The sequence below is a fragment of the Uloborus diversus genome, chromosome 7, assembly GCF_026930045.1.
Source record: "Uloborus diversus isolate 005 chromosome 7, Udiv.v.3.1, whole genome shotgun sequence".
NCBI lineage: Eukaryota > Metazoa > Arthropoda > Arachnida > Araneae > Uloboridae > Uloborus > Uloborus diversus.
Window position 1 is genome coordinate 66,680,189 of NC_072737.1, and position 25,445 is coordinate 66,705,633.

The 25,445-nt window shown below is 30.5% G+C and overlaps 1 protein-coding gene across 1 annotated transcript in view; it reads right to left on the reverse strand.

Moving 5' to 3' along the window:
* The window catches only part of LOC129225816 (lysosomal alpha-glucosidase-like), a 47,513-nt gene that overhangs the window by 17,648 nt on the left and 4,420 nt on the right, over nucleotides 1-25,445 (reverse strand). The window contains 11 exon segments of the mRNA XM_054860328.1: nucleotides 1,405-1,556; nucleotides 3,424-3,557; nucleotides 5,474-5,670; nucleotides 7,132-7,248; nucleotides 8,502-8,612; nucleotides 10,510-10,641; nucleotides 11,972-12,210; nucleotides 12,370-12,466; nucleotides 16,256-16,421; nucleotides 17,797-17,830; nucleotides 17,833-17,938. Of these exon segments, the coding sequence (XP_054716303.1) occupies nucleotides 1,405-1,556; nucleotides 3,424-3,557; nucleotides 5,474-5,670; nucleotides 7,132-7,248; nucleotides 8,502-8,612; nucleotides 10,510-10,641; nucleotides 11,972-12,210; nucleotides 12,370-12,466; nucleotides 16,256-16,421; nucleotides 17,797-17,830; nucleotides 17,833-17,938 (1,485 nt within the window).

Below are 25,445 nucleotides of genomic sequence, written 5' to 3' on the forward strand. Positions count from 1 at the left end.
ATTATACTTTCAGAAAAAAAACTTTCTCAGCTTGCAATTGGTGAAGAAATGTTCAGCGTTACAGCTAATAAAAAGCAACAGGTCCCAGTTTTGCAATTGCACATGACAAGGAATGTTGAATAGTCCATATTGAATGCAAAAAATCAAATTTCAATTTTTAAATCAATTTGTGGGCAGAACGTTTAGTTATGATTAAAGTTCAAGCAGAACTTCTAGTTGTCTGGCATAGAACAATATGACTGGTTTGTGATCCATTGACGCATCAGCAAGGAATTTTCTTAAAAAGCATGAGAAAATATAAACCTCAGGTGCAACACTCCCTAGTACTAGGGTTTGGCAAAGTGCCCTTGGGCTCATATTGGGTGTTAGTAAACAGCCTGCCTAAATATTTCTGTTTACATCATACATGACTTGCTACTGTTTCCATTTTAAAGATGATATGACATTCTTAGAATTGACACTTTTGAAGAACAAATATCATGCCTATTTTCTTGATTTAAAAACTTCGTGTAGCTCTTCCCAACATACAGCTGAATAGAAAGTGCCACTGAGACTCAAGACAAGCGCAAGTGTCTTAGTAGTGTTAAGTGAAAGTTTAGGACTTTCTGACCTTATTAAGCACTGAAATTCATAATGAACTTCAATTCAATTTCTAAGGAAACTGAAATATTTTTAAAAGTATTTCACATATTCAAAAGATTAACCGTTATATCCTTATGGAAATGCTGTTTTTTCTCTTTCTTGTCTTGACTAGGGAATGATGAAAGTGCTGTTCATATTGACATATAGAATTTAGTTCAGTGTGCCGCAAGGATTTAGCCAACTACCAAGTGTGCCGTAAAGTAAAAAATGTTGAGAAGCAATGATGTATAGCACCACATATCAGAGCTACTATTACAATTTCTTGCTGGAGAACAGATAAGAGTATCTTCTACCATTTGTACTAATTACCTTAAAATTTTAATTTTTGGCACTTACACCTCTTTGGTTCTAGGTGCTTCATATTATCTTTTGATAACTATGAAACAATTACTACACAATAATACCAAGTTATTTATTCCTTTCAAATTACTACAAATTTGCGTTAGAAATGTAATAATTCTTTGACGTTTGCTAGTTTTTTTTCTTACTTTCTTTTTTGCATCTAATATTAGGTGAGTGAATTTTTTTGAATGCAACAGTGTAACCAAATTATTTTAGGTTTAAAAGATAAAAAATAGTGTCAGGACATCAAAAGAAAAAAATCTGAAAATTCTGATTTTTAAAATGATAGATCATTGAGCTACAACTGCACAAATAATTAATGCAAAATATAGTTATGCAGAGCATGAATAACACACATGAAGTTTAAAATGCTCTGTATGGTAATAATTTTACAAATTGTAAATTTTTTTTCATACTTACTATTGTAACTCGTTCATTGTGATTCCTTGAAAATGGGTAAAAAGCTCCAAGCTCTTGCCATCTAGCACAAAGTTCAACAGTTGTATTGCGATTAAATCCACAGATATCAGATCCCACCATTGACATTCCATACATATTGAAATTCAGAAGAGCTGAAAATAAAAATATAGAATACTCCTTTTATAATCTAAAACCAGTATGATAGGAAGTATGAAAATCAATAGATGCTCAGGAAATGCCAGATAAAGAGATGGTTGATGCACATTTTTTGTGTTATTTATACAGGCATTTAAATATTCTATTCAGTTTTAAAACTTTTTCTTTCTAACAAAACAAACTTATACTTTCAGTCATTTATCAATACAATGACAAGGGTCGATCCAGATTTTTATTTTTAGGTCTGCATTTCGGGAAAAAAAAATTTTGTGAACTTTTTTGCTTCTGTGAAAAAAAAGTATAGAGCATCTTAAGTATCACAAATCAAATCTGAAAACCCTTTGGTATAAAGGATCTCACTGGAATTGGTTAGGAATATGAAGTTTTTTTTTTTTTTTTTTTTTACTGATATTTGGCTTTTAGATTAATCGATCAAGTTGAAAAGTAATGAAAGAACTGTTTTTTCAAATAAAATTATGTGAAAGTTCAAATTTTAGGATATGAAATCTTGTAAAGTGGCCACTTTTATGATATTTAATCTTGTGAAGGGGGCCTCTTTTAGGATATTGAATTTTGTGAAGGGGTTGCAAAGTAGACATTTTTTTCTGTCTGAATCAACCACTGAAAGATAAAAAACATTATAATTATCACTAGAAACTAAAATGATCTTTATTATCTTTTTTTAATGGCTAAAAAATATACATCCTAAATTTTAAAAATAGATAAACAATAAAGTTGTTTTACAACTAAAACAACAGAACAATTTATTTTATTTTACAACTAAAACAACATTGGAAAATCATAAAAGGAAAAACATAAAAATCAAAATAAAGTTATTTGCATATTAAGTTTCTTCCAATAAATCTTCATCAATATTCATGGTCTTATATTAAATATTGAACATTTTTCAGAGTGTAACTTGCACACAGGGCTTAAACCCCAATACTAGTTTTTTTTTTTTTTTTCTCTTTAATGTAAATTAGAGAAATGTATTTTAGGGATTTCTAAGGGGGAAAATTAAGACCTCAAAAGCTATTCATAATTTCATTTTTAGAACAATCATAGTGATGGAACAGCAATTAAAAAGTTTTCTTTGACTGTTACACAATATGAAAGGTTTTTATTCTTTTGCAGATGTTATTTGCATATTTATTTAAAATCAGTGCAAATGAAACATATCAAAGGAAAAAAAAAGTCAAACAATGCCTACATGTAAACTATACTTTTTCAAAAAAAAAAAAAAAAATACTCCTACGGTGCAACAGTTTAAATTTGAAATAATAATCTCACATATTTTAGTTAAAATTGAAAACTAAGCATGATCAAGAAAGTAAGCCCCAATTTTATTTAAATTAAAACTATATTAAATCATAATTAAAAAAAATTAACTCACAAGATTTATGTCACCAATACACTCTGATAGCTATGCTATAGATCTAACTATTAAAAAAAAAACAAAAAAAACTTGGCAGCTGCAAAAGGCAAGTTAAGAAATAAAGTAAAACACAGACCATATGAAGCAGTGAGAAGCAAAGTTTCAAGTAAAACATGTTTAAAGATCAGATCCTACGTAGGCTTTCATTGAAACATTTTTCTTAATCATGCTGTGCAGCAGCACCTACCAGGGCTATTAGTACAATCTTTTGCCCCAAGACAGAGGAGAGGTTCACCTAGTATTTGTACTGGTTACCTCCAAATTTTTAATTTTGCCACTTACATCCCTTTGCTTCTCACTACCTCATTTCATCAAAAAGTTATCGCATGATTTCATAACTTTTTTTTAGCTATAGAAAATTCAGATGCTATTACAAAAGAATAAAAAACATGCAGTTTCCAAGATTGTACAAACGAAAAAATATTTACATGGAATTGTATAACGCATATCTTCCCATGTAGATGCAATATCACCACTCCAGTGTCCACTTTTGACACCTTGTCCGGAAAATGAAGCTCTGGAAATAATAAATGGCCTTCTTTTCCTAATTCTTTTGAGAGCTCTGAAAAGAAAAAAAAGTAAATAAATTAGAAATAAATAGTTTCAAAAATATTCAGATTACAATCACAAGAAAACTAAATAGTCTTCATGACTAGTAATTTTTTTAATGATGAAATTAAACATCGCAAATTTTGAAAAATGTATAAATAAATACAATTATAAAAGTACTTAGATAGTTCCAATTACTACAATGCAACAGAAGACGACAGTGGAAAATCAGAAAAGGAAAATAAGCAAGAAAGCAAAGAAAGATATTCAAGCAAAATTTCTTTCTGTTATCAAGTTATATCAATATTTATCATAAAAAGATTACTTATAAATGACAGAATGGTATGCATATAGTCAAACTGGGGCGTGAAAACAAATATTGCATAGTTACTGAAACAAGTACATAATGTGGCTTTTTGTTAACTGTTGTGCATGTCGTTGACTGATTCCATTCTACAATTTTTCTACAAAAGTTTACTTATTGTCCATTATTTCTAAAACTTACATTACAAAAGTGGTCTTTAGGAAAAACAGGCAAAATTTTAGGAGCATTAAATGTTTAAAACTTGATAAAAAGTAAGATTTGTCTACTTTTAAAACAATAATATTTTTTCCATTTATATTTTTAGTCACGGAAATAAACACACAGCAAATTAGATTTATCAAACCAAACATTGCAATTTTCAGGTTGTATAGCTTTTAGAGTATTAAAAAAAACAAAAAAAAAAAAAACCCTCAGATACATCAAAATTAAAAGTTGAAAAAAGCAGCTCAATGAATAATATATTAAAATCAACATGAAAAGAGTTAAGGAAATAACAAAACTATAAAACATTTCTTAGTATTTCAAGTAGGAAAAATATGACCATAACTCCATGAACTGAAATTACTGTTTTTCCTGACCTTCAGGCCCAATTGAATAATATCAAGCAGTAATACTAATTTAATGATTGTAAATAGACGAGATCCAGAAATGTTGGAAAAGAATATATAATTTTGAACAACTAAAATTAAACAGGGTGCAGTAGTTAACAAATCATGATTGCATTGCTACTTGAAAATGGTTGTATTCCTATTGCAAAATTAATTAAATACAAAAGAATACAATATGAGTCTTTCTTAAATACTGATTTTACAAATACTTTTTTTCAGGGGGAAAAATACTATTTTTCTGCTAACCTGAGAAGTTTATTTTTTTAGTTTTGCAACTAGCTCAAAATGTGTTTTCCAATTTTGAAAGTTTGATTATGGGACAACAATCTTTGCTTTAATTTTTTATTTATTTATTTTTTTTTTTCTTTGAAAAAAGGGTTCCTTGAAACCTGAAAAGACGCGTCGGCAATTAGTTGCCAATTTGCTTTTTCAACGCTCTGTTTCCTACTATTACTTTGTTGCACAAAGGCAGTTATTTATTTTATAGTCTCTGATTATGTCACAGTTATATTATGCATATTAGTGCAACAAATAAAGCCAACAGGAAAATTTTAAATAAGCACCAAAAATATGATAAACTAGTGGTACCTGCACGGCCTTGCCCATAATAGAAAATTAAAAGGTCTTTTGGTTCGCAAAATTACAAATAATTTGTGGTGAATTTTCTCGTCAAATGGCTTGTGTCCATGTTATGGTTTCACGTTATGATAATTTCGTAATTTACTCGTCCATCTTATGATAACTTTGTTCTTAAAATTAAAATAGAAAAAGAACGACATCAAATTTTCGAAAAATCGCTTCGAGGTGCACACCCCCATGCTACAAACTAACTTTGCCAAATTTCATGAAAATCGGCCGAATGGTCTAGGTGCTATGCCCGTCACAGAGATCCTGACAGACAAAGAGATTTTCAGCTTTATTATTAGTAAAGAAGACATTTTTAGATTGGCAGTTGAAAAGAAAAAAAATCCACATTCATTATTAAAAACTACATACTGATTAGTAGCAACAGCTTCTCGATAACCATACAAATTATGTTCATTGTAATGTACTGTATAGTAATGTTTTGCAGTCATACAGGCAGTCTTAGTTCTTAATGATATTCCTCCAGGTGGATAGGGCGGATCTTCAAGGGAAGACTTTGGACATCCATCAACAGAACCATCAACAAAATTTGAAGGCTCATTCATATCCTATTAAATAACATATTAATTAGGATTAAAAATTACAATAACCTATTAGTTACACATTTCTAACAAAATATTTTATTTTCATTCAAGAAAGGATTTCCATCCCAAAAGATCAACACCGTGTTATGGTACTTCCTCTAATTCAATTACAGATAGGCAGTTCTGTTTTTCAACATATCCCAATCAAGGACGGATCCAGAAATCTTTCAAGGAGGGGGCGGTTGATTTTTTAACTTACTTCTTACAGCATATCTGGTTTTTCATGCTTGGAAAAGGGGGGAGGGGTGCCATAGCATTTCATCCAAAACAACTAAAATATATAGATTTATCCAAGGAGACCCCAGGTTTTTCCGTTGGATAAACTTTTCCATTAAAAAGAGGTGCTCAAAATTTTAGTTTTAAAACTTCAATTCTGTAATATTTGAGGGGAATTTTAGAAACCCTCTCCTCTCATCAAAGTTCGCCTAAAACAATTCAGGAAAATTGGCGGTGCAGGATCCCTCAAGGGAGGGGCGATCACCCCCATCGACCCTCCCTTGTATCAGCCCTTGATCCCCATCAAAAATTATTTAAGCTGTCTTATGCCAGGTTATCTCCTAAACTTTTAGAAAAACACATGAGATATGTTAAAGCACGATACATACACAAAATAAGAATATTTTTCAAGGAGTAATCAAAGACTTTTCAAGGATAAATGCATTTTCAAGAACTAGTGAAGACATTTAAACCATGAACTTTTTTACATTAATAAGTAATAAGTCTTGATTTAGTTCCAGTTTACATAAAAGTTTCAACATTCGACAAAAGCTTTTTTACCGCACTACAAAAGTTTCAAAACCAATTTTTAACAGTAATGGCTGTAAGGATCAGATTAACTACCACTGACCGAAAATAACAAGAATGTAATGTTTAAAAATTAATAGTGTAGCACAATCACTAATTTAAAAAATAGTAATAAAAACTAGAAGTAATTTTAAATTTTTACTGTGATTCCGGAGCACACAAATAAAATTGGAGAAACCCAGTTAAAAATGACAGCAAAAGAAATTCACAATTTTTTTAATAAATTTTTTCAAAAATAATTCCAAAAATTCAAGGACAAAATAACCAGTTTAGACTTTTTCAAGCATTTGAAAGTGAAACTTTTTTTTACAAGCAGTACTGCTTGTAAAAAAAAGTTTCACTTTCAAATGCTTGAAAAAGTCTAAACTGGTTATTTTGTCCTTGAATTTTTGGAATTATTTTTGAAAAAATTTATTAAAAAATTAGGCAAGGTTTAAAAGTGTACCAACAATGTAAATTTCTTTGTTAGGATAAAAACATATACAAAATAAAACAAATAAAAAATTATACCTATTTTCATTTAAATCAAAAACAGGAAACACGTCAACTTAAAATACAATAAAATTTTGAAAAGGAACTTTAAAGCAAGAGCCCAGAACAGTCATGGGTATGAATACATACTATCCAAACACCATCAAATTTAACCTCCTGGTAAAATCTGTTGAACTGTCGAGTCCAGTAATCACTAATCGCAGGATGACTGAAATCAGGAAAAACAGTATTGCCATTGGTCCATACCTAATTTCCAAATAAAAAAAAGTGTGCTTTCAGTGTTCAAAAATAAGACATAATTAAGAAAACATGACTTCATCTTAATTTACATTACATCAAGAAACTTTCAAGTTATTTAAAAATACACCAACATTTTCCCCAGCATTACATTGCATAGCTTCTTTTTTAGAAACCAATTTGATCTTGTTTCTTTTACCATTTGTTTTCTTCTTTTGTTCGAGAACATAACGTTGGTTAAGTTTTCTATGTCTGTATGCTCAACCAGAATTTAAACTTTTTTCAATGATTTAAAGCAAACTTTGTCACTGTCATATTCAGCTTACTTTTAATAAAATCTAACTTTAATAACTACATTTTGTGACTGCAAAATAGCATGGTGAAAAAGTTTAAATTTCATTTTAGGCTGTAAGGTGGACAGGCTACATACATTGTTTGCAAAGCAAAATTTAGCACCTTCAAGGAGTATCGAGGTAGGTCACACCAAAAATTGCTAGAACATAAAGATATCTCAACATTTCCCCCCACTTTGAATAAAAAGTTTTTTATTCATTTAGAGGTGTGATTTAAAATAAAATGTACTTTCCCTCATTAAAAAATAATAATAATAAAAAAAACGTTATAAATTTTTTAGCATCAACAATGTCTTTATCAATAATTTTGAAAAACCAAGTAGTTTTAATAACCTAACTTCAATTTTAAAAAAAGTTCATGGTTGGGTAAAATGTGGCAGAAAATAATAGATTACAAAAATGAATTTTTTTAAAAATGTTTTCATGCAAATTATAGCTTGATAATTTTGCACATAAATGTCAAATTTCATGTGATAAAAAGAGAACCAAGGAAGAAAAAATGAAAGACTTTTAAACAAGAAATAGTGAGATGATCCATTTCACTTTTTCCCATACTTCAAGTTAAAACATACTTATGCTAACACAGTTTTCCTTTCATTTTGAAACATATTATTCTACATTTCACTTGTAATTCTTAAAATCAGCATTTCACTTTTAAGTATTACTTAGTATGAAGAGCAATCTAATGTCCATATCTGTTGTCAACCATAAATAACATAAATAACCAAAATCTGTAGCAGACAGCAAAAAAAAAAATCTGCTACTATGCTTCCAATAAAGAGCATAAGTTTTCATAAAATAAAAAATAATACTTAGAATGCAAAATATGAACAATAAAAAGGATGATATGAGAAATATATATACATCTATATCTATCTATGATGTGTTGAGGAGTACACAAAAAATTACTTTTCCAACGAGTATGCTGCCATTTGCATTCTTCACAAAAATATCATCATCAATCCCTTCATCATATGGCCGATATGTACCAGGATGTTCAGAATTGCTTATCCCTGGATCCTAATCGATATAATACACAACAATGTAAATTTATACAAGAAATAACCAAATAAAAGTTACATAAAGAAAAAAAAGCTATATAATTAATAAATCACATTGCATAAATTTAGGAAGATACCAATTCTTAAACACTTTAAATAAATGTATCTCTATGATTTACATATGTATATAATTTAATGAACACAAACACACCATATTCATTTTCAGTTACATTAACTAATACTAAATGGAGTTTTTTGAAGGAATTATGAGGAAAATATTAAGAGGGGCAGCAAATCACGTGAATAAAAAATGTTGAATTGAGGGAGGCTATCTCTCTCTCTCTCTCTCTCTCTCTATATATATATATAAATATAAATATATAAATATAGGCTATATATAACATCGCGCTTTGACTAATAGGAGTAGAGCAGCAAAAAGAAATGTAATGAAAATGAGAAAATTTATCAATTATATAAAATGCTTGGAACTCTGAATATACATATATTTTTGAGGTAGGCCGTGCAATTATTTATATTTGATAAGGGAAACAGCATTGTATTCACCATTAATATTCTTCTGAAGGGTTAGAGAAATGTATAGTTCAAAAGCACGAGCATTTGTAGCAAGATGAGACAATCAAGCGAGCACCCCCGACCTCCCCACCCCCAAAAAAATATCTAAAAAAATCCATGAAACAATTTTTTTTTGATAAAAGTTTGTTTCACAATTTTTTCACTTACTTCCTTGGTGTAAAACCAAAGTATTGAACTAACTTCCCACGCCCAAAAAAATTTTCATGCAGTAAAAAAAAGAAAATAAATAAATAAACACTCGAAATTGTTGCATATTACATACGAGTCACACTGCAGATCTAGACTCAAAGAAACTTTCTGTATTATTGACATTTGTTCAAATTACAATTACAGATACAATTAAGATTTTAAATGAAATTAATTATACTCATAATATGGATTAATGTATTTTTATATTTCAGAGTACACCGCACCCATTGTTTATCACCATTCAATCAAATGTTTGCAATTATTGAAGCATTTAATCGATTGTGTTAACACCAGATTTTGATTTATTATAAAATTAAATAGTTGTGGCTTTTGGTTGCTCCAGAGTTGCTTTTGTTATGATGTGAAGTGGAAAACAATATTGCAGTTTTTTCCCTTTTGGTTGATGTACGAATATATTGTTACATCGTCAGTGATACAAAATTAGGAACTTTGTGTCTCTCGAGATGCAAACAATAATATTTCAGTTGGACTATATGACCTGTCTTTTTTTTTTGAGCATACCTACAAATGTCAGACGCCATGACAGCAAAGGTTGAGCAAATGATAGTGAGGATAAAAATGACGGATAATATTTTTCGATGCAACTGGCCACATGTATGAACTTCTCGGGCCCCATGCGGTTCGCGAGTCGTAAGTTGAACATCACTGGTATAAATAAATAAAATACTACGAACTCACTATGAAATACCAAAGTGTAAAACCTAATACATCCAGTATTACAAGAAAACTGGAGAAACACATTTTTTTCTAACAGACCGTTTAGCATGAAACGTAAACATAAAACAATAAACCATTTTGTTTTTTGGTAAAAATAGGATAGACACATTTCTCATTCTTCAGGGTGGACGACAAAAAATCCAATTAAACAGAAGAGGTGTCAGATTTTTTTTTTCCTGCTCTAAATCTTCAAAATTCAAAATGGGTGTACCTGGTTATTGAGAGTAAGGGAAGAGTTTGGTCATTGACGCTATGCTTAAGGCACTCAGAAAAAACGTTGATTTTTAATTAAAAAAAATTTTTTTTTGAGAAATATTTATTTTTACTGATTTATTTAATATTAATTAGAACATCAAAAGTAGTTTTCGTGAAATGTAAAATAAAGAAAAACTTACAGTCATAACAACATAATGCATTCCTTTTGAGTGAAGATCATCCACGAATTCAGGTAAACCAGAAAATTTATCCTTGTCATATGTAAAGTCTTTATATGCATCCATGTAATCAATGTCATTCCATTGTACATCCTTAAAAACAAAAAATTTGCTTTTAGTGACTCAGAATAATATTAAATTTAAAAATAGAACTATTTAATTACAAGTTGAACAAAAATTGAAACAAGAAATTCTAATGTTAGATGGAACACAATTACGCAAGTTTCTAAAAATTTTATGATTCATACTTTTTTTTTGGGAAAATTTATCGTCATGCAACCATCAATTGCAAACAAAACTAAGAATTTAATAAATGTAGACACTTGAATTTTGAAAGTAGACATTGAGTAATGATCCTTCCCTTATAAAATGCTGCTAAAAATGGTACAAGCACTGAAATATTTTGGACATCCAGATCATCTGCCATGCATCAATTACCCGAAAATTTAACATAGGATGGACCTAGACATTTTTTCGGATGTGTATTTTTGGATTTAAATAAAATGAAAACTTTCATTTACATCAACAGGAAACCAGAGGTTTGATAAGGTAAATACCTTTTTTTTTTGATATCCAATGGCAAATGTTTAAGACATCAAGCTAAACATTAATGTAAGCAGAAAATACAAAAAGACACAGAAGCAATGAACCATGGATCTTTTTAGCCTCCCTCTATTGCTCCCCTTTAAAGAAAGATAGTTTTTCTTCCATGAAAAAGTGCCCTTTTTTTTTAGAAACCCTATTTTTGGCAAAAGTTTGTGTTCTAATTGCAAGTGCTAAGGTTTCTAAAAATATTTAGATGAATAGCAATATCAGAACTGTAAAGAAATAAGTACATTTCAGCCGAAATGTGTGGGCAATGCTTACCAAATAAAAATCTAAAACCATTCTAGTTTAAAATTATACCTGAGCACAAATTTGAATTTCAACCAAAACTTAATTAATCATTGTTATAGTACCAGATTATTACAGGTCTGAAAAGTGATATTAAAAAAAATTTAACAATATAGTCTTAAATATTTAATTATTTTTATTCTGCTGATTGATTTCTTAACATCACAGCTGAAGATAAAGGCTATGGATGACATTCTGATCCCCATTAACAAACAAAATAAAACGAAAATTATCTTTTTTACTTTATCACAAAAAAGAAGAATCAACATTCTTATCAACCCCTTACAAGTCTTTTTTCATATAAGTTTAGAAGTGATTGAAAACAAAAAGAACAATAACAACATTATAATACTTTCAAAGATAAGTTAAATAATCTACAAAAATAGAACCTGATAATCATTAATATTTGTGCACTTCAGTACCTAAGATTAAATAATTAGTGTGATGAATAAAATAGTTTATCCAGTAGCTACCAAAAGTTAAACAAAAATACTTTGTTTGCAAATATAAAGGAAAAGCTAAAGCTTACCAGTGGAATACCGGCTGCAATTGTACGTTCCATCGTTTCTCGTGTTTTATTCAGTGAATTGTATCCATATCGACAAAGATGAAATCCTAAACTCCAGTATGGTGGCATAAAGGTCCTGCCAATTATGCCTGTGTATTGTTGAACAACATTTTCTGGAGATGGTCCCAGCATAATGAAAAAATCAAGTATTCCTCCAATAGGGCGAAATGTAACTGCGGGTGCAGGTTGGAGAATGACATCTGTTTTGATTGAAAACATTATCTTCATGAAATATATTTAAAAAGCTTATGTCATGAAATATAGCCTCAGTAAACATAAATGATACAGGAGAAAATTGAAAATTTAGGATTATTAAAATAAATTGACACATAAAGTAAAAATTTATCAAAAAAACCTACCCATAGGATTGCTGTTGAGTAAAAAGACGCCATGAGCATTTCCATCATTTTCAAGCACCATATAAAATGGATGACTTCCATACAAACTGTGGTTTGGCTGTATTATTAGAAGTATATCTTGTGAATTTACATATGCTGGCACATAAGCATAATATAGTTAATACTTTAAACATGAGCAAATTGGTTCAAATTTCAAAGTTGTGAATTACCCAAAAAGGATGATTTGCGTAAAAGTAGATTCCCATACTTTCAGAGAAGAATTCCAAAAATTATAACCTGAATATAAGTTACTCCCCCCCCCCCCCAAAAAAGGGACTTGACAATTTTGTCAAACTAATTGGGGGGGGGGAGGAGACATCTTTAAAAGATGGAAAATGATAAGAGGAAAAACTGTCTGCAAAGTGTGAAATCAAATTTTTTCAAACTTTTTTGGAAAAAAAAAGCTGTATGCCTCCTAAACTTTATTGTCACTAAAAGCAAACATCTAAAGTTTTGTTCAAGTGAAGCGCCACTATGACACTAGCATCATACCTAAAATATCATGAGTAAATGATAATTAATTATTCATTGTAATAGAATCTATAGCCACACAATCAACAAAATCAATCTACAGAAATAAAATTAGGATAAATAGATAATTCATATTAAAAAAGTCAAAATTGTCTGTAATTTTTTTCTTCTTCTATAAAGGGCATTTGCATGCTTGTCTACATTATCTGCCTAAATGCGAGAGGTTCCTTTAGTAGGGTTAAAGTGTACAATATTTCATTTCTTGTTAGATAGTAATGGAACATAAACTCTTTTAATGTTGTGTGCATGAAATCCCAATATTAGCTACTTATATTCTGAATGTTGTTGGAGGTGATTCGTGATATACATAACATGAAATGTAAGATCTCCATTAAACATTTTTTTTTGGTTACTTTCTTCTGTAATTCATAACTTATTTTAATAAATGAATTAAGATTTTAAAATACCTGGTGTTTCAACTTATGGTTTTTGTTATGAAATTTAGTGTTTTTAAAATTTTACTATTAACCGTTAATTATTATGTCTTTATTCCATTAACATATATCATTTTATGTTTTGCAATTGATACCAGGGGTCTGGCCAGAGGAAATTTGGGTCCGTTAACGGACCCTTCACAAAAATCCGATCAACAAAAACGGACCTTTCACAAAATCCAGACCAACCAAAACGGACCCTTCACAAAATTCTGATTAACAAAAACGGATCTTTCACAAATTGTTTATTGGAAGAGCAAATCTCAAATCAAAATAACGCAGCATATTTCCAACGATAATGTTTGGAACCTTTTTTAAAGTTAAATTAGAGGTATCAACTTATACAAAATCTGCTAGTTTTGCAAAAGAAAAAAAAAAGGCGCTCTTGCAGTGCTCCTGGCTCCTGCAAGCGATAAATAATTACTATGGCCAAATAAATATAATGCTTGTTGTTGGTTTCTATGAAAGAAATTAACAGCTGACAGTCAGTTTGGTTTATAATTTTGCTTGTTTTGTTTTATGCAGCGGTGTTGTTGCAGACTTCTCTGAAAAAGTTAGTCGTAAGCACTTTTCTCCCTGCTCATGATTTAATAAACAATAATATACAGCGAAATGAACTTAGAACTGCTAAGGATTGTAGGAATGGGAGGGGGGAATGTGATCGCTTCAGATAGGGTTACCAACTTTAAACTTATCGTCTGGCAGGTGCAAACTCTTCTGGCAGGTGCAAACTCTTTATCGCCACTTAGTGTCTGGCGGGCGATGTTTAATTGTTATTTTGGAAGAAAGTTATATGGGTTTGATTTTTCGATGCTAAAAAGGATAATAAATTTTAAATAAACTCTTTTTTTATTGTTTTTTTTAGATGCCTACATTTTGAAAAGCGCTATCTTTTTACATTCGATATGATAATCTTACTTTATTCTTTTTTTAAGCTAACTTCGCTTTATTAGGATGTAAATACAGTAGACTCCCGATTATCCGCGAGCGGTTTATCCGCGGGGCGGATTATCCGCGAATCAATCAACAATCACGAACATGTATTTTCGCAGTAAAAAGCGAATACCAGTGGCTGATTTTTTTTTTTTTTTGAAAAATTGAAAATTTACACTCAGTTGTTTTTGCTTGATTGATTGATTTAATTTAATTTTATTATTATTATTATTATTGTGCGTTCTTCATCGTACATACACTTGTTTGTAATTGAAGTTAAGTTCGGTTGTGCAAAAATACAAAACATTTGTACTGTACTCTATATATATTTTCACTGTTTGCAGAAAGTGTTATGCATCAATACAGTTAAGAATTTGAGATAGGACAATTTTTACCTGATTTGTCCCCCATTTTAGTCTTTTTGCGGTTATCCGCGATTTTTATTATCCGCGGCACGTGTGCCACCCAATTCCGCGGATAATCGGGAGTTTACTGTAAATGAAAAGTCTCTTTATTTTTGTAACAAAAGCGGAATTCAATTTTCTTTTAGGAGTCAAAAATTTAAATGCTGAATCGATGGCTCATTTTTTATTTTATTTATTGTTTTTTATTCAACTGTGTCCAAACATTAATGATATGTTTATCATAGGACTCTAAAATGCAATTCTAAAATAATTTAATCAGAAATATTTATTTTACCAGCCGATTTTATACTTTTGATGTTTTCAGTTTGAGGATTGCGATCTCTTTGCATCCGCTATGGGAATCTGATTTTTCGAATTTTTGATGTTTTGTACGCTTTGTTAAGAGGTAAACAATTAAAAACAAATTTTATTTTTGTAAAAATCATGGAGTTTATGAGTTTTAAACGAAATTCTGTGCTTTTTAACAATGTCTTGGCTTAAAAAGTTAAATGCTGAACCTCTGCCTGAATTTCTTGATTACGATTATTTTAAATACTATACAAACACATTTCTAGTATAATTTAACATAATGTAGAATGGTCAATAAATATTGATACTTGAGGGGCACCCATCTCCCAGAGAGCGATGCCCCCCCCCTCTCAATACTCGAAAAACACTCAAGAATGATATTCTTAACAGAAATGAGGGAAAACACTCAACATTAAGTGTCAATGATGCAGTTTGCACCGTCTCGAAATTAAAAAATTTCGTTCTCACAAAAAAAAATTTTTGATTTTTCACAAAATTAATTAATTTTTCACAAAAATAATTGATTTTTCACAAAAAACGGACCCTGTGAAAAATCCTGGACAGACCCCTGGATAATTTTGTATAAAATTGGTATACTTTTGTATTGGAAGCATAGCCTGTATCAGGAAAGCAAAAAACAGTCTGTGTCAGGCAAGCAAAAAATGAAGCCAAGATAAAATAATATGTTGCTGGTTTTGCTTCTCCACATCTAAGAAAATCATACAAAACAAAAATATTGTGACTATTGTTAATGACTTTGAAAATGCAGAACTCAAGGAAAATTTTCAAAGTAAGGCTCATAACTTAAATTATAAGGTATGACACTGAGTCTACTCCAGTTGCTGAATGTATTTGTAATCTTTTATTTTAAACTATAATAAACTAAGTATTTTAATGGAAAGTATATGCAATAGAATTTTTTAACACTTGCAGCTAAATTTAGCTGTTTAAAAAGTTGTCATGCTAATAAAAGTATATGAAATACATGGATTTTTTACTTAGGGATCGATTTTCCATGGGCTTTCATTCCAAAAAAAAAAAAAAAAAAATAGAAATTACAAGATGACCTGTTTTTGAAATGTGTAAAAGCTGAAAAGACTGCAATTTTCAATTAATACCGTTTTTTCTCTCTCCCAAAAATTTGTGATCCACACATAAAATTTTGAGGGAAATCTATCTCCCCTCATCAAAAAAAAAAAAAAAAAAAAAAAAAAAATGTAAAATAGTAAATCTTACAATTGGTTCCAAATCAGAATTCATTAAAGTGAACCTAGTCCAATTCAAGCTTCTTAAAAGAGGTGCATAATGTTCTCCAATACCATAAAATTTTTTAGAAGGGAGATCTGAAGATAACTGAAGCAACTGATCTGAATATACCAAGCGAGAAAGGTCTGTTTGGAAACTGAAAAAGGAAAAAAAAATATATAAAGACAACGTTTAAAGAAAAACAAATATTATTACTAGGGGGCTGCTGCTGAACACCATGAACACCTCAACTAATTTCTGAGAAGCAGCTCTGAATTACAAATTCCATATTGATACTGAAGTAAGTCAATTATCAACTTACAACATCTTAAAAACATAAAGGTTACTTTCTACTTTGCAAGATAGCAACAAAATAGTTGTTTTCAAAACTGAACAGCTAGCTTCTGTAAAGCAAAACTATTATTTGATGAGCAAATGAACTTTATTGTGACCAAGTGTTTACAATATTTTTCCTAATACGCAAAGGAGAAAATATCATACAAAAAGCAATATGTTGAAGCAAATAGGGGGAAACTTTAATAATTAGAATTTTGATGATACTGCTAAATTTTTGACAATATTGTTTCATTTTGTTGATATCAGTTTGACAGAAATATATTAGTTCTAAGAATTAGGTGTAAAAACTTTTGCAACAATAGAAAAATCGGCAAGGATTCTGATTATCAAAATCTAGAGTGTTTAAATTGATTTAGTCTTTATCAAAATTTTTATTACAAATATTTTACATAAAATACTTTACTGGTGCTGAAATATTAAAGAAATATCCAATAAAAAAATTACAAAAGTTGCAGAACTTTCAATTGCTCCTCGTAAAGATACATCTAATTTTAATGGCTGCTGTAACACCCTGATACCATATTATTGCAAGAATATATTACTGTAAGAAGAATTTGATATTATTGTAAGAATATTTACTTTAAAAAGCATAGGATAATGTACCCACACTAGTACAGGTACACTAAATATCCTAGTGCAATTGTCATCTTGAAAGCTAATTAATATATCAACAGAATATAACATTTCTGATATAATTTCTAACAATAAAAATATGATTGAATTAGCCGCCAGGGTGGCTACTGATTCAGAAAGAACCAAAAGAATAATAGTTATGTTTTTAATTAATATCTCCATTATATAATCAAAATCGCAAAATTATAACACCTAGCTAAGTATATAGCAAGAAAAATTACGAATTTATTTCCTGGTTCAATGCTCAGTTTTCTGTTGTTCAACAGGAGTAGCGATAGCATAGATAGATACATACAAAGATATATCAATTTTTATTAATTTTAGATGCTAATAATCCCAATAAAAGAGCTAGATCAGTCCTTCAATTACATTACTTTTTTAAAAACTACATTTATAATTTTTTTTAAGCTTCACATTTTTTTCTCTCTCATGGAAACCTTATAAGAGCAAAAAAGTGATATGTATAGATCTTTAATTTTGATTGTAAAAAAAAAATACACATGCATTAAAATAAAATATAACAGCTAATGATAAAATCTTACACTTTTGTTCCTGTTGATTTTCTTGTCACGCTTTTCCTGTGCTAGAATCCAGGTTTAAGACAAAACATGGCTCTTTTGTAGCTTTTGTTTGGAAATACAGAGGGATTGGCACTTCAAAACGAGGCGAATCAGCATCAGTTATCTATGATAAAGATCATGAATGGTTTGCATTAATATAACCAATAAATATTATTTACAGTTATGCAGTACTTTAAAATCAATCACTATAACTTGATATATATTGTTTCACTGAATCAATCAGGGCGACCCCCATCACAAACATGCAAAAAAAAAAAAAAAAAAAAAAAAAAAAAAAATAATAATAATAATAATAAATAAACAGATGAGGAAATTTTCTTTTAACCTTTCCAAAGCAAGTCATTAAAACTTTTGAAATATTGCAAAAAAACACACAATGAGAAGGCTAAAATACTACATACTATCATTACAATTAGTTCATACAATGCTGCTAGTCAAAAAACTTCCTTAAAAGACATCCAATTTTCTATAAAACACAGTTATTCTAAAAAATACTACCGATTCTTTTTTTAGGCCACACAAATTGAAAAAAAAAAATATTTGGATAAATTCTTCCAAAATCTTCTAAAAGAGATGTGGGAAAACTGTTCTTTTGTGGGAATGTTTCAAATTTCCTCAGCTTCAGTAGTTTGAAGAAAATCACACGTTAAAAATAGAATTAAAATTATTATTAAGTTTTTATTTTTAAACTAGCTGCGTTGCCCGGCTTTGCATGGTCTACCTCGAAAATAAAAGTTACGTCAAGTGACGTGTGTTCGAAAATCAGGCCTGAACAAAAAAAAAATCAGTAAAATTTTGCGGCTGATTGCGGAAAAATAACCAAAAGGTAAACATTTTAAATATTCTGATTACAGGAAAAGCCTCAACCAGAATTTTATTTATTCACATTCGAGAAAATAAATGGCAACAGATCTCTCTTCTCATTGATTTCCTTCACGTTACAAATTTTAATAAGAGCATTGTTACGGAAAGTTGAGACATAGGACTGAATAATAATTTGCATGTAGGAAAGCCTTCGAAAAATAGGGATTTTATGTCGAAATCTAAGTATTCTAATTAAATTTTTAATTGATATCTTCGCTAATTATTATCGGAGGATTATGTTAAATAGCCAAACATAAAGATGGGAAAATTAGGAACCTATGGATACCTGGCTCGATGGTCAGTTCATTGGCGTTCGGGAGAAGTAACTTGGACATACATAGATAGATACAAACGCTCAGTTTTTAATTATATAAGATTATGTGGCCTTCTGATAAGAAAAAGTTAAAATTTGTTGCATCATCAGAAAGGAAAAAATGTCGTGTAAGAGCAAAATTACAATTCATTTGAAAGAAAAGATAGCAATAATCTGAGCTGCGTTTTGAAGACAATTTTGATTTTTAAAATCTTACTGATTTACTAATTTATTTACAGAAGGAGGGCAGCTTTTATGAGCTAAGTAGCTCAATATAGTACTGAAATAAAGTTAGAATGTTAGCCTAGGGTGAATTACACAAAAATCATGTATAGTGAAATCCTGTTACAACAAATAACAGTACAATGAAATCCTGTTACAATGAATACCAATACAACGAAACATCCAAAGCATTCGGAATACAAAGCATTCGGTCCCGTTTTAAAACCCATTAAGATAATGTATATAAAATCTTGTTTTAAAGAGAAGAATTTTTTAAAAATTCGTTATAACAAAATGTTTTTCGATGAAAACAACAAAATGTTCTCAACGTCATTTTGAATATTTTTCACTTAATGCTGCTTCGGAAAATAAAAAACGAGTTTCACAAGTCGTAATGAGAAAACATCTTTTGTACTTTTAGAACTAAGTCACTGAAAGTAGAAATCTGCTCATGCTGAAACTTAAGTTGATGTGTGACAACAAAAGTCAATGTCTAACCATGAGTAGTTGATTTCCACCAAAAGTTAGGCACCACGAATTCGCAAGGGGGTCAGACCAATTTCCACTTTTCTTGTGGTCAGTATAAGTGGTGTTCATAAATTAGATTACTTTATCTTATGAAAACCACTATTACTTCAATTTATAAACAGCCCTCTGGAACCAAATCAGTAGAAAAAAAAAGAAGATCGGGTTAGTTGGGGAAAGTGGGTCACTGGGGTAAGTGGGTCACCCCCTAAAACTGAAATATAGATATAATTTTGAATCTTTTTTGCACAGATCGTGTTAAATATCATCACAGCGCAGGGCATATTTTAAGGAAATTTGACTGTGTGGGCAACTCCAACTTCCTCGGAAGGGGGGCGGGGATTCAGTGGCGGGATCCAGCCGATTGTTTTGGGAGGGGGCCATCCGAAATTTTTGAACAAACTCCCCAGGGCCGAATTTAGCTCCATGCCGCCCCTAGGCAAATTTTAAATCTGCCGCTCCCTCTCCCCCTAAAAGAAGCAAAATATCCTTGACTCAAAAAAAGGTGAAAAAGTGTTCCCCAGATTCAAACTGTCAAACTTGTGAAGAAATGATGGCGTTTCTCATTCTGAGGCGCCCCGATGAAATGATTACAGTGATCTCCCAAAATATTTTTAAATTCGGCAAATTTTGATGACGATTTGGCTAATACCATGATTGAAAAACATTTGACTTTCATAAGATGTGTGAAAGTAATTATTATTAAATTACAAGAAAAAATTGTCTCTGAGGAAAATGAAAGAATGAATATTTTACTTTCAAGAATAACAATTTAATTCAAAAAATGTGTATTATAATAGCAAATTTGCCGCCCCTGAAAAGTTTGCAGCCCTAGGCAGCTGCGTACTCTGCCTATTGGGAAATTGGGCCCTGATAACTCCCCAGAAATTTTATTAAAATGAAGTTTTAAAAACTCAATTTTTGGGGCATCGAGGCATTAGGTGAGGGGGTGGATTTAGGAATCTCCCTCGAAAATGTTTCAAAATTTAAATTTCCGAGTAATTTTTGAAAATTAGGTAACTAAAATTGCATTTTGTCTATTTTTTATGATGTACGGAGAAAGGTCAGGTTTCGGGGGCTGGCCCCGAAATACTTTTTGAAAATAAAACTTAGAAACTAAAATGTTCTGTTATTATACATTGAGAAGTTAGAAGAGAAGGGGTGTTCTAGCTCTTCAGCTGTCCAGCCTAAAAATGCACCTTTAGGTAATGTTTGCTTACATTAAAGGAAGTGTGAAAGTGCTTAGAATCCTTCCTTCCTGGAAATATTTTGCCTTTGAGGCTCTAAAAATTCGATTTTAACTATATTTATACATATTTTAGAAAGGGATAGAAGATTTGTAAGCTCCTCCAAAAAACCTCCTTTTAAAGCTATCATCATGATATAAACTAGGGAGGGAGGGGGTCCTATCAAAACTCATTTGTAATTGAAGTCCCAAAAAAATTCATTTAAGTTGCTTTTAAGCAAGTTACGTGATAAGGGCTGGATAAGCTAGTTTTCGTTGACATTGTTTCCAAATAAAAGACTTAAAATGCATTTTTGCTACATATCAAGGCATTTGTGAAAGAGCATAGGAAAAGTGGGTTCTCCTCCTAGCTTCGAAATTAAAGCCATAAAAACGAAAATTTAGGCTCTCTTTGGTCTTGTGAACAATAGGTACATTCTGAGAACCGCAGCATTTAAAGATTGTCCAAGTGTCTGTAGTTGGAATCAAGAAATGACGTAAAAGATGGAGAAAAATCTTGAAAATAAAAGTTTTGTTTTGAGGATAGGGATATAATTTATCTCCCAATTAAGGTTTACACTTTTTTTTTCAGTAAAATACATGTGTTAAATTTTGTTATCTTCTCATATTTATTTTCCCATACAATCCTACAATCAAAGGGTTTGGGAGAGGCCATGCCTGCCTCTAGATCCGCTCCTGCGGGAATTGTAAAAGTGCAGTTTATGTTAGTTGAATAACTAACAAAAAAGAGTTGGGGTGTGAAAATTGGAATTTGGGAAATTATTGCTAATGGTTGTTTTGTTCGATAGGAAAAGAGTGTAAAGAACATAAACTCTATGACTCGGCGTTTAAAATAGTTCAAACAGTCACAGAGTTTTTAAATTTTTTTAATTTCATTAATTATAATACAACCATTCATTTTTATTTTAATACAACCATCTATGAGTTTTGGAGTGCGAGACATTGTTGTTTAATAGTTTTATTTATTTAAAAAACTTTTGCTTGTAAGAAGGGTTAGGGGTCACGCTTGCATTTTTTTTTACAGAAAAGTAAAAAATATATAGAAACACATAATCGATAGAAAAATTTGGAAAAATGTAGATGGGCAATTTTATTTGACCGTGGGGCCAATTTTATTTGACTGTGTGGGCAATTGCCCAAAAAAACCCCATTAAAATATGCCCTGTCACAGTGATTGGTTTTGCACATATTTGAGTTTCGTGGAATTTTTTTTTATGTCAGAGAACTTAGTCAAAAGGAAAAAAAAATCTGAAAAATATTGTTTGTGAGTTCAAGCAACATGTTTCAAAGAAGTGTTTCCAGCTTGGTTAATATTATTTTTTAATGCTAATCAATTTTTCCCGCATAGTTTAACTGGAAGTTCATACAGCAACAAAAATTTTGCATAACATATTATTAATAGGTGTTTAAGAGGAGGGGAACGTATCTCGTACATTTTTGCTATATGGAGTAAGTGAGTCCCCCTATAATAATTGGGATTTCAAAATAAAAGCAACTCTGATTAAATATTTGTATTGGTGAGATACAAGACAACTACGATGACATTGTAGGAATTGATGGTTCAGCTATAAAAACTGCTAAAGCTGGTGATTATGTATTTGGGAAACATACATGAAAGAAAATCATTTAGATTTAAGTAGGCCTAATGTTTGAAGTTGATGATACAAATTAAAAATTACTATTGAATTTTCAAGAACGAATAGAAAAAGTGACTTCAGATTGGCATTGAGCAGATGATGTAGGAATAATTACTGATAATGAAGCGATAATGATTCTTCCTTAGCCAACTTTACATAGACGCAGTCATTTACTGTTTCCAACTTATAGTTTTGTCAAATTTACTCAAATTGATCTTAATCGACTGCATTACATTCATTAAACACACCTTTATACAGGATGCTCCATTTTAACCTGCAAAACCTTTATTTTCGCAACCGTTAGTCCTAGATGTATATTTCCAATTTGCAAAAATGTTCAAAATCAGATGCAGAGTTAAGATATTGAAAGTTTGAAGCAAAAATAAAAATGAGTCAAAAAATACGAAATTCAACTTTGTATACGGGCCCTAGGTCCCCTAACTAACATTTTGAGAAATAATCTCCATTGAAAACTATTACTAACACAAAAAGCTTGACATTTGTGCGACCAAAACTCAAGGAGATACTATTCCAGTTTAAAGTTTTAAGGAACCATACAGAAGATGAGATTGCAACTTATTGCTCCTTCAGAAGAATGACAGTCGTCAAAGTAAGAAAAACAAGGTATTTATATTTTTCTTTGCTATTCAAAAATAAATGCAAATGTTATGCCATGATACGAAAAAACGCACTTCAAAACCTCGAACAATTTGAAAAAATATAATCTATACACATATAATTTTAAACACTTAACCGCTATATTTTCCCCCAAGAGGTGATATTGACGGCGAGTGAAAAATGATGTAAGTCACAAAATGCTGGGTTTCATATCTCGGTAAATATTAAATATTGGTCGAACTAATTTCAAACTTTTTGTGTTGAAAATATTTTTCAATGAAGATTATTTCCCTAAACATAAGTTGGGGGACCTAGGGCCCATATAAATAGTTAAATTTTGTATTTTTTGATTCGTTTTTATTTTTACTTCAAACTTTCAATATCTTAAACCTGCATTTGATTTTGAACATTTTTGCAATTGGAAGTATACATCTAGGACTAACGGTTGTGAAAATAAAGGTCTTTCAGGTTAAAACGGAACATCCTGTATGTAAAAAAAAATGTATCCCTATAGGCTTTTAATAAATTTCATGTGAAATTGTTTTGTTTTTCATTTTAAAATTTTCCCTGATACAGATTTAAAAGACACTAAATATCTCATAACTGATGCATTTATAAAAAAAAAATTCACACTAAAAATTTACATACTTTATCTTGTAAGACCCCCCTTACCCTTAGTTTTAGATATGTTTCATTTAAATTTAAATAAAAGGGGGCTGACCCACTTACCCTTTACTATGGGGTAAGTGGGACACCCATCCAATTTTTACTTTCTTCTATATCTAATATATAGAAGAAAGTATTGGATTCGTGCAAATTTTTGACTTTCGAAGGATTCGAACGTTTTGAGGTGTGTTGAGTCCATTTCGACTATTTTTGGAAAATGTCTGTCTGTCAGTGTCTGTGTGTTTCACATCTGTGTGTGACCAGTTTTTTGTGGCCGCGTTACAGCAAAAACTGAAATTGAATGAAATTTGGTACACATATGTGCCCCTATGTGAACTTGTGCCCATTGGTTTTTGGGGCGAATTCCTCCAAGGGGGGTGGAGCAAAGGGACGTTTTTTGAGTTATGCGTGCTTGCTATTCCTCAGGAAGTAACTGGCGGAATCAAACAAAATTTGGTCCATATTTTGCCATTAACAGGAACAGGTGCTGATTCAATTTTGTTGTTAATAACTCTAACGGGGGTTGAGCTATAGAATGTTTTTGTCATCAATTGTGACAGCTGTATCTCAAGAAATAATGAACCGAATGAAAGAAAAATTTATCGGCAAGTAGTCCTTAGTGGGTATAAGAGCTGATTTTATTTTGGTGTCAACAGCTAAAAAGGGGGGTAGCGCAATCGCCCGTTCTTTTTTTCCATTGTGAGTGCCCTATCTCAAGAAGTAATGCTACGTTCTGGTTGAAATTTGAAATATATGTGAATCCATATGTAAACAGGCTTTGGCTCAATTTTGACGCCAATTGCTCCAAGAGGTGTTGATTTCTTTTTCTTTTTTTTTTGAATAAAAATAGCTTTATTAATGCAACAATAAGAAAGATAAATCGTAATAAATTGTCCTCTGCGTATTTCTCGTGATTTTAATTTTATGGAAATGATCGGAAATATTATCTCAATGATTTAAAATTTTTAACTGTTGCCATCTTATGTTTGTTAACAAATAAAATATTTGTAATTAATTCAAGCAAGGCTTTTAAAATAATTTTCAATTTTCGCTCTTTGCTTTGCTTTTGCAATAATTCAGACATTGGGATGGTCGCCAAGTTTTTGCATGTGTAATTCTGTTTTTGTTGGGAATATTGCTTCCTCGTCAAGCATGGGGAGGGATCGGAAAAAAAAAATATGTATAGAAGAAAGTTTCGTGATAGCCACAACATACTAGTTAAAAAATATATAATTGTTAAGAATATTTAAAGCATTATTTTAGAAAATAATGATGAACTTTTGTTTATTAATAATGTCAAAGATAAAATAAGACAATAAATTTAAATTTTTTTTGTTTCAAAACTTTGTACAAGGTTTCAAAAACTTAACTATTCTTAAAAGCGGTCCCACTTATCCCAACCAATCCTAACAATTTTTGTGAATACGAGCAACGAATAAAAGATTAGTGTTCAATTTTTTTTCTTTGTTTTTACGGAATAAATGATTTTTGTTATGTTTTAGATTGTTATTAACGGTAA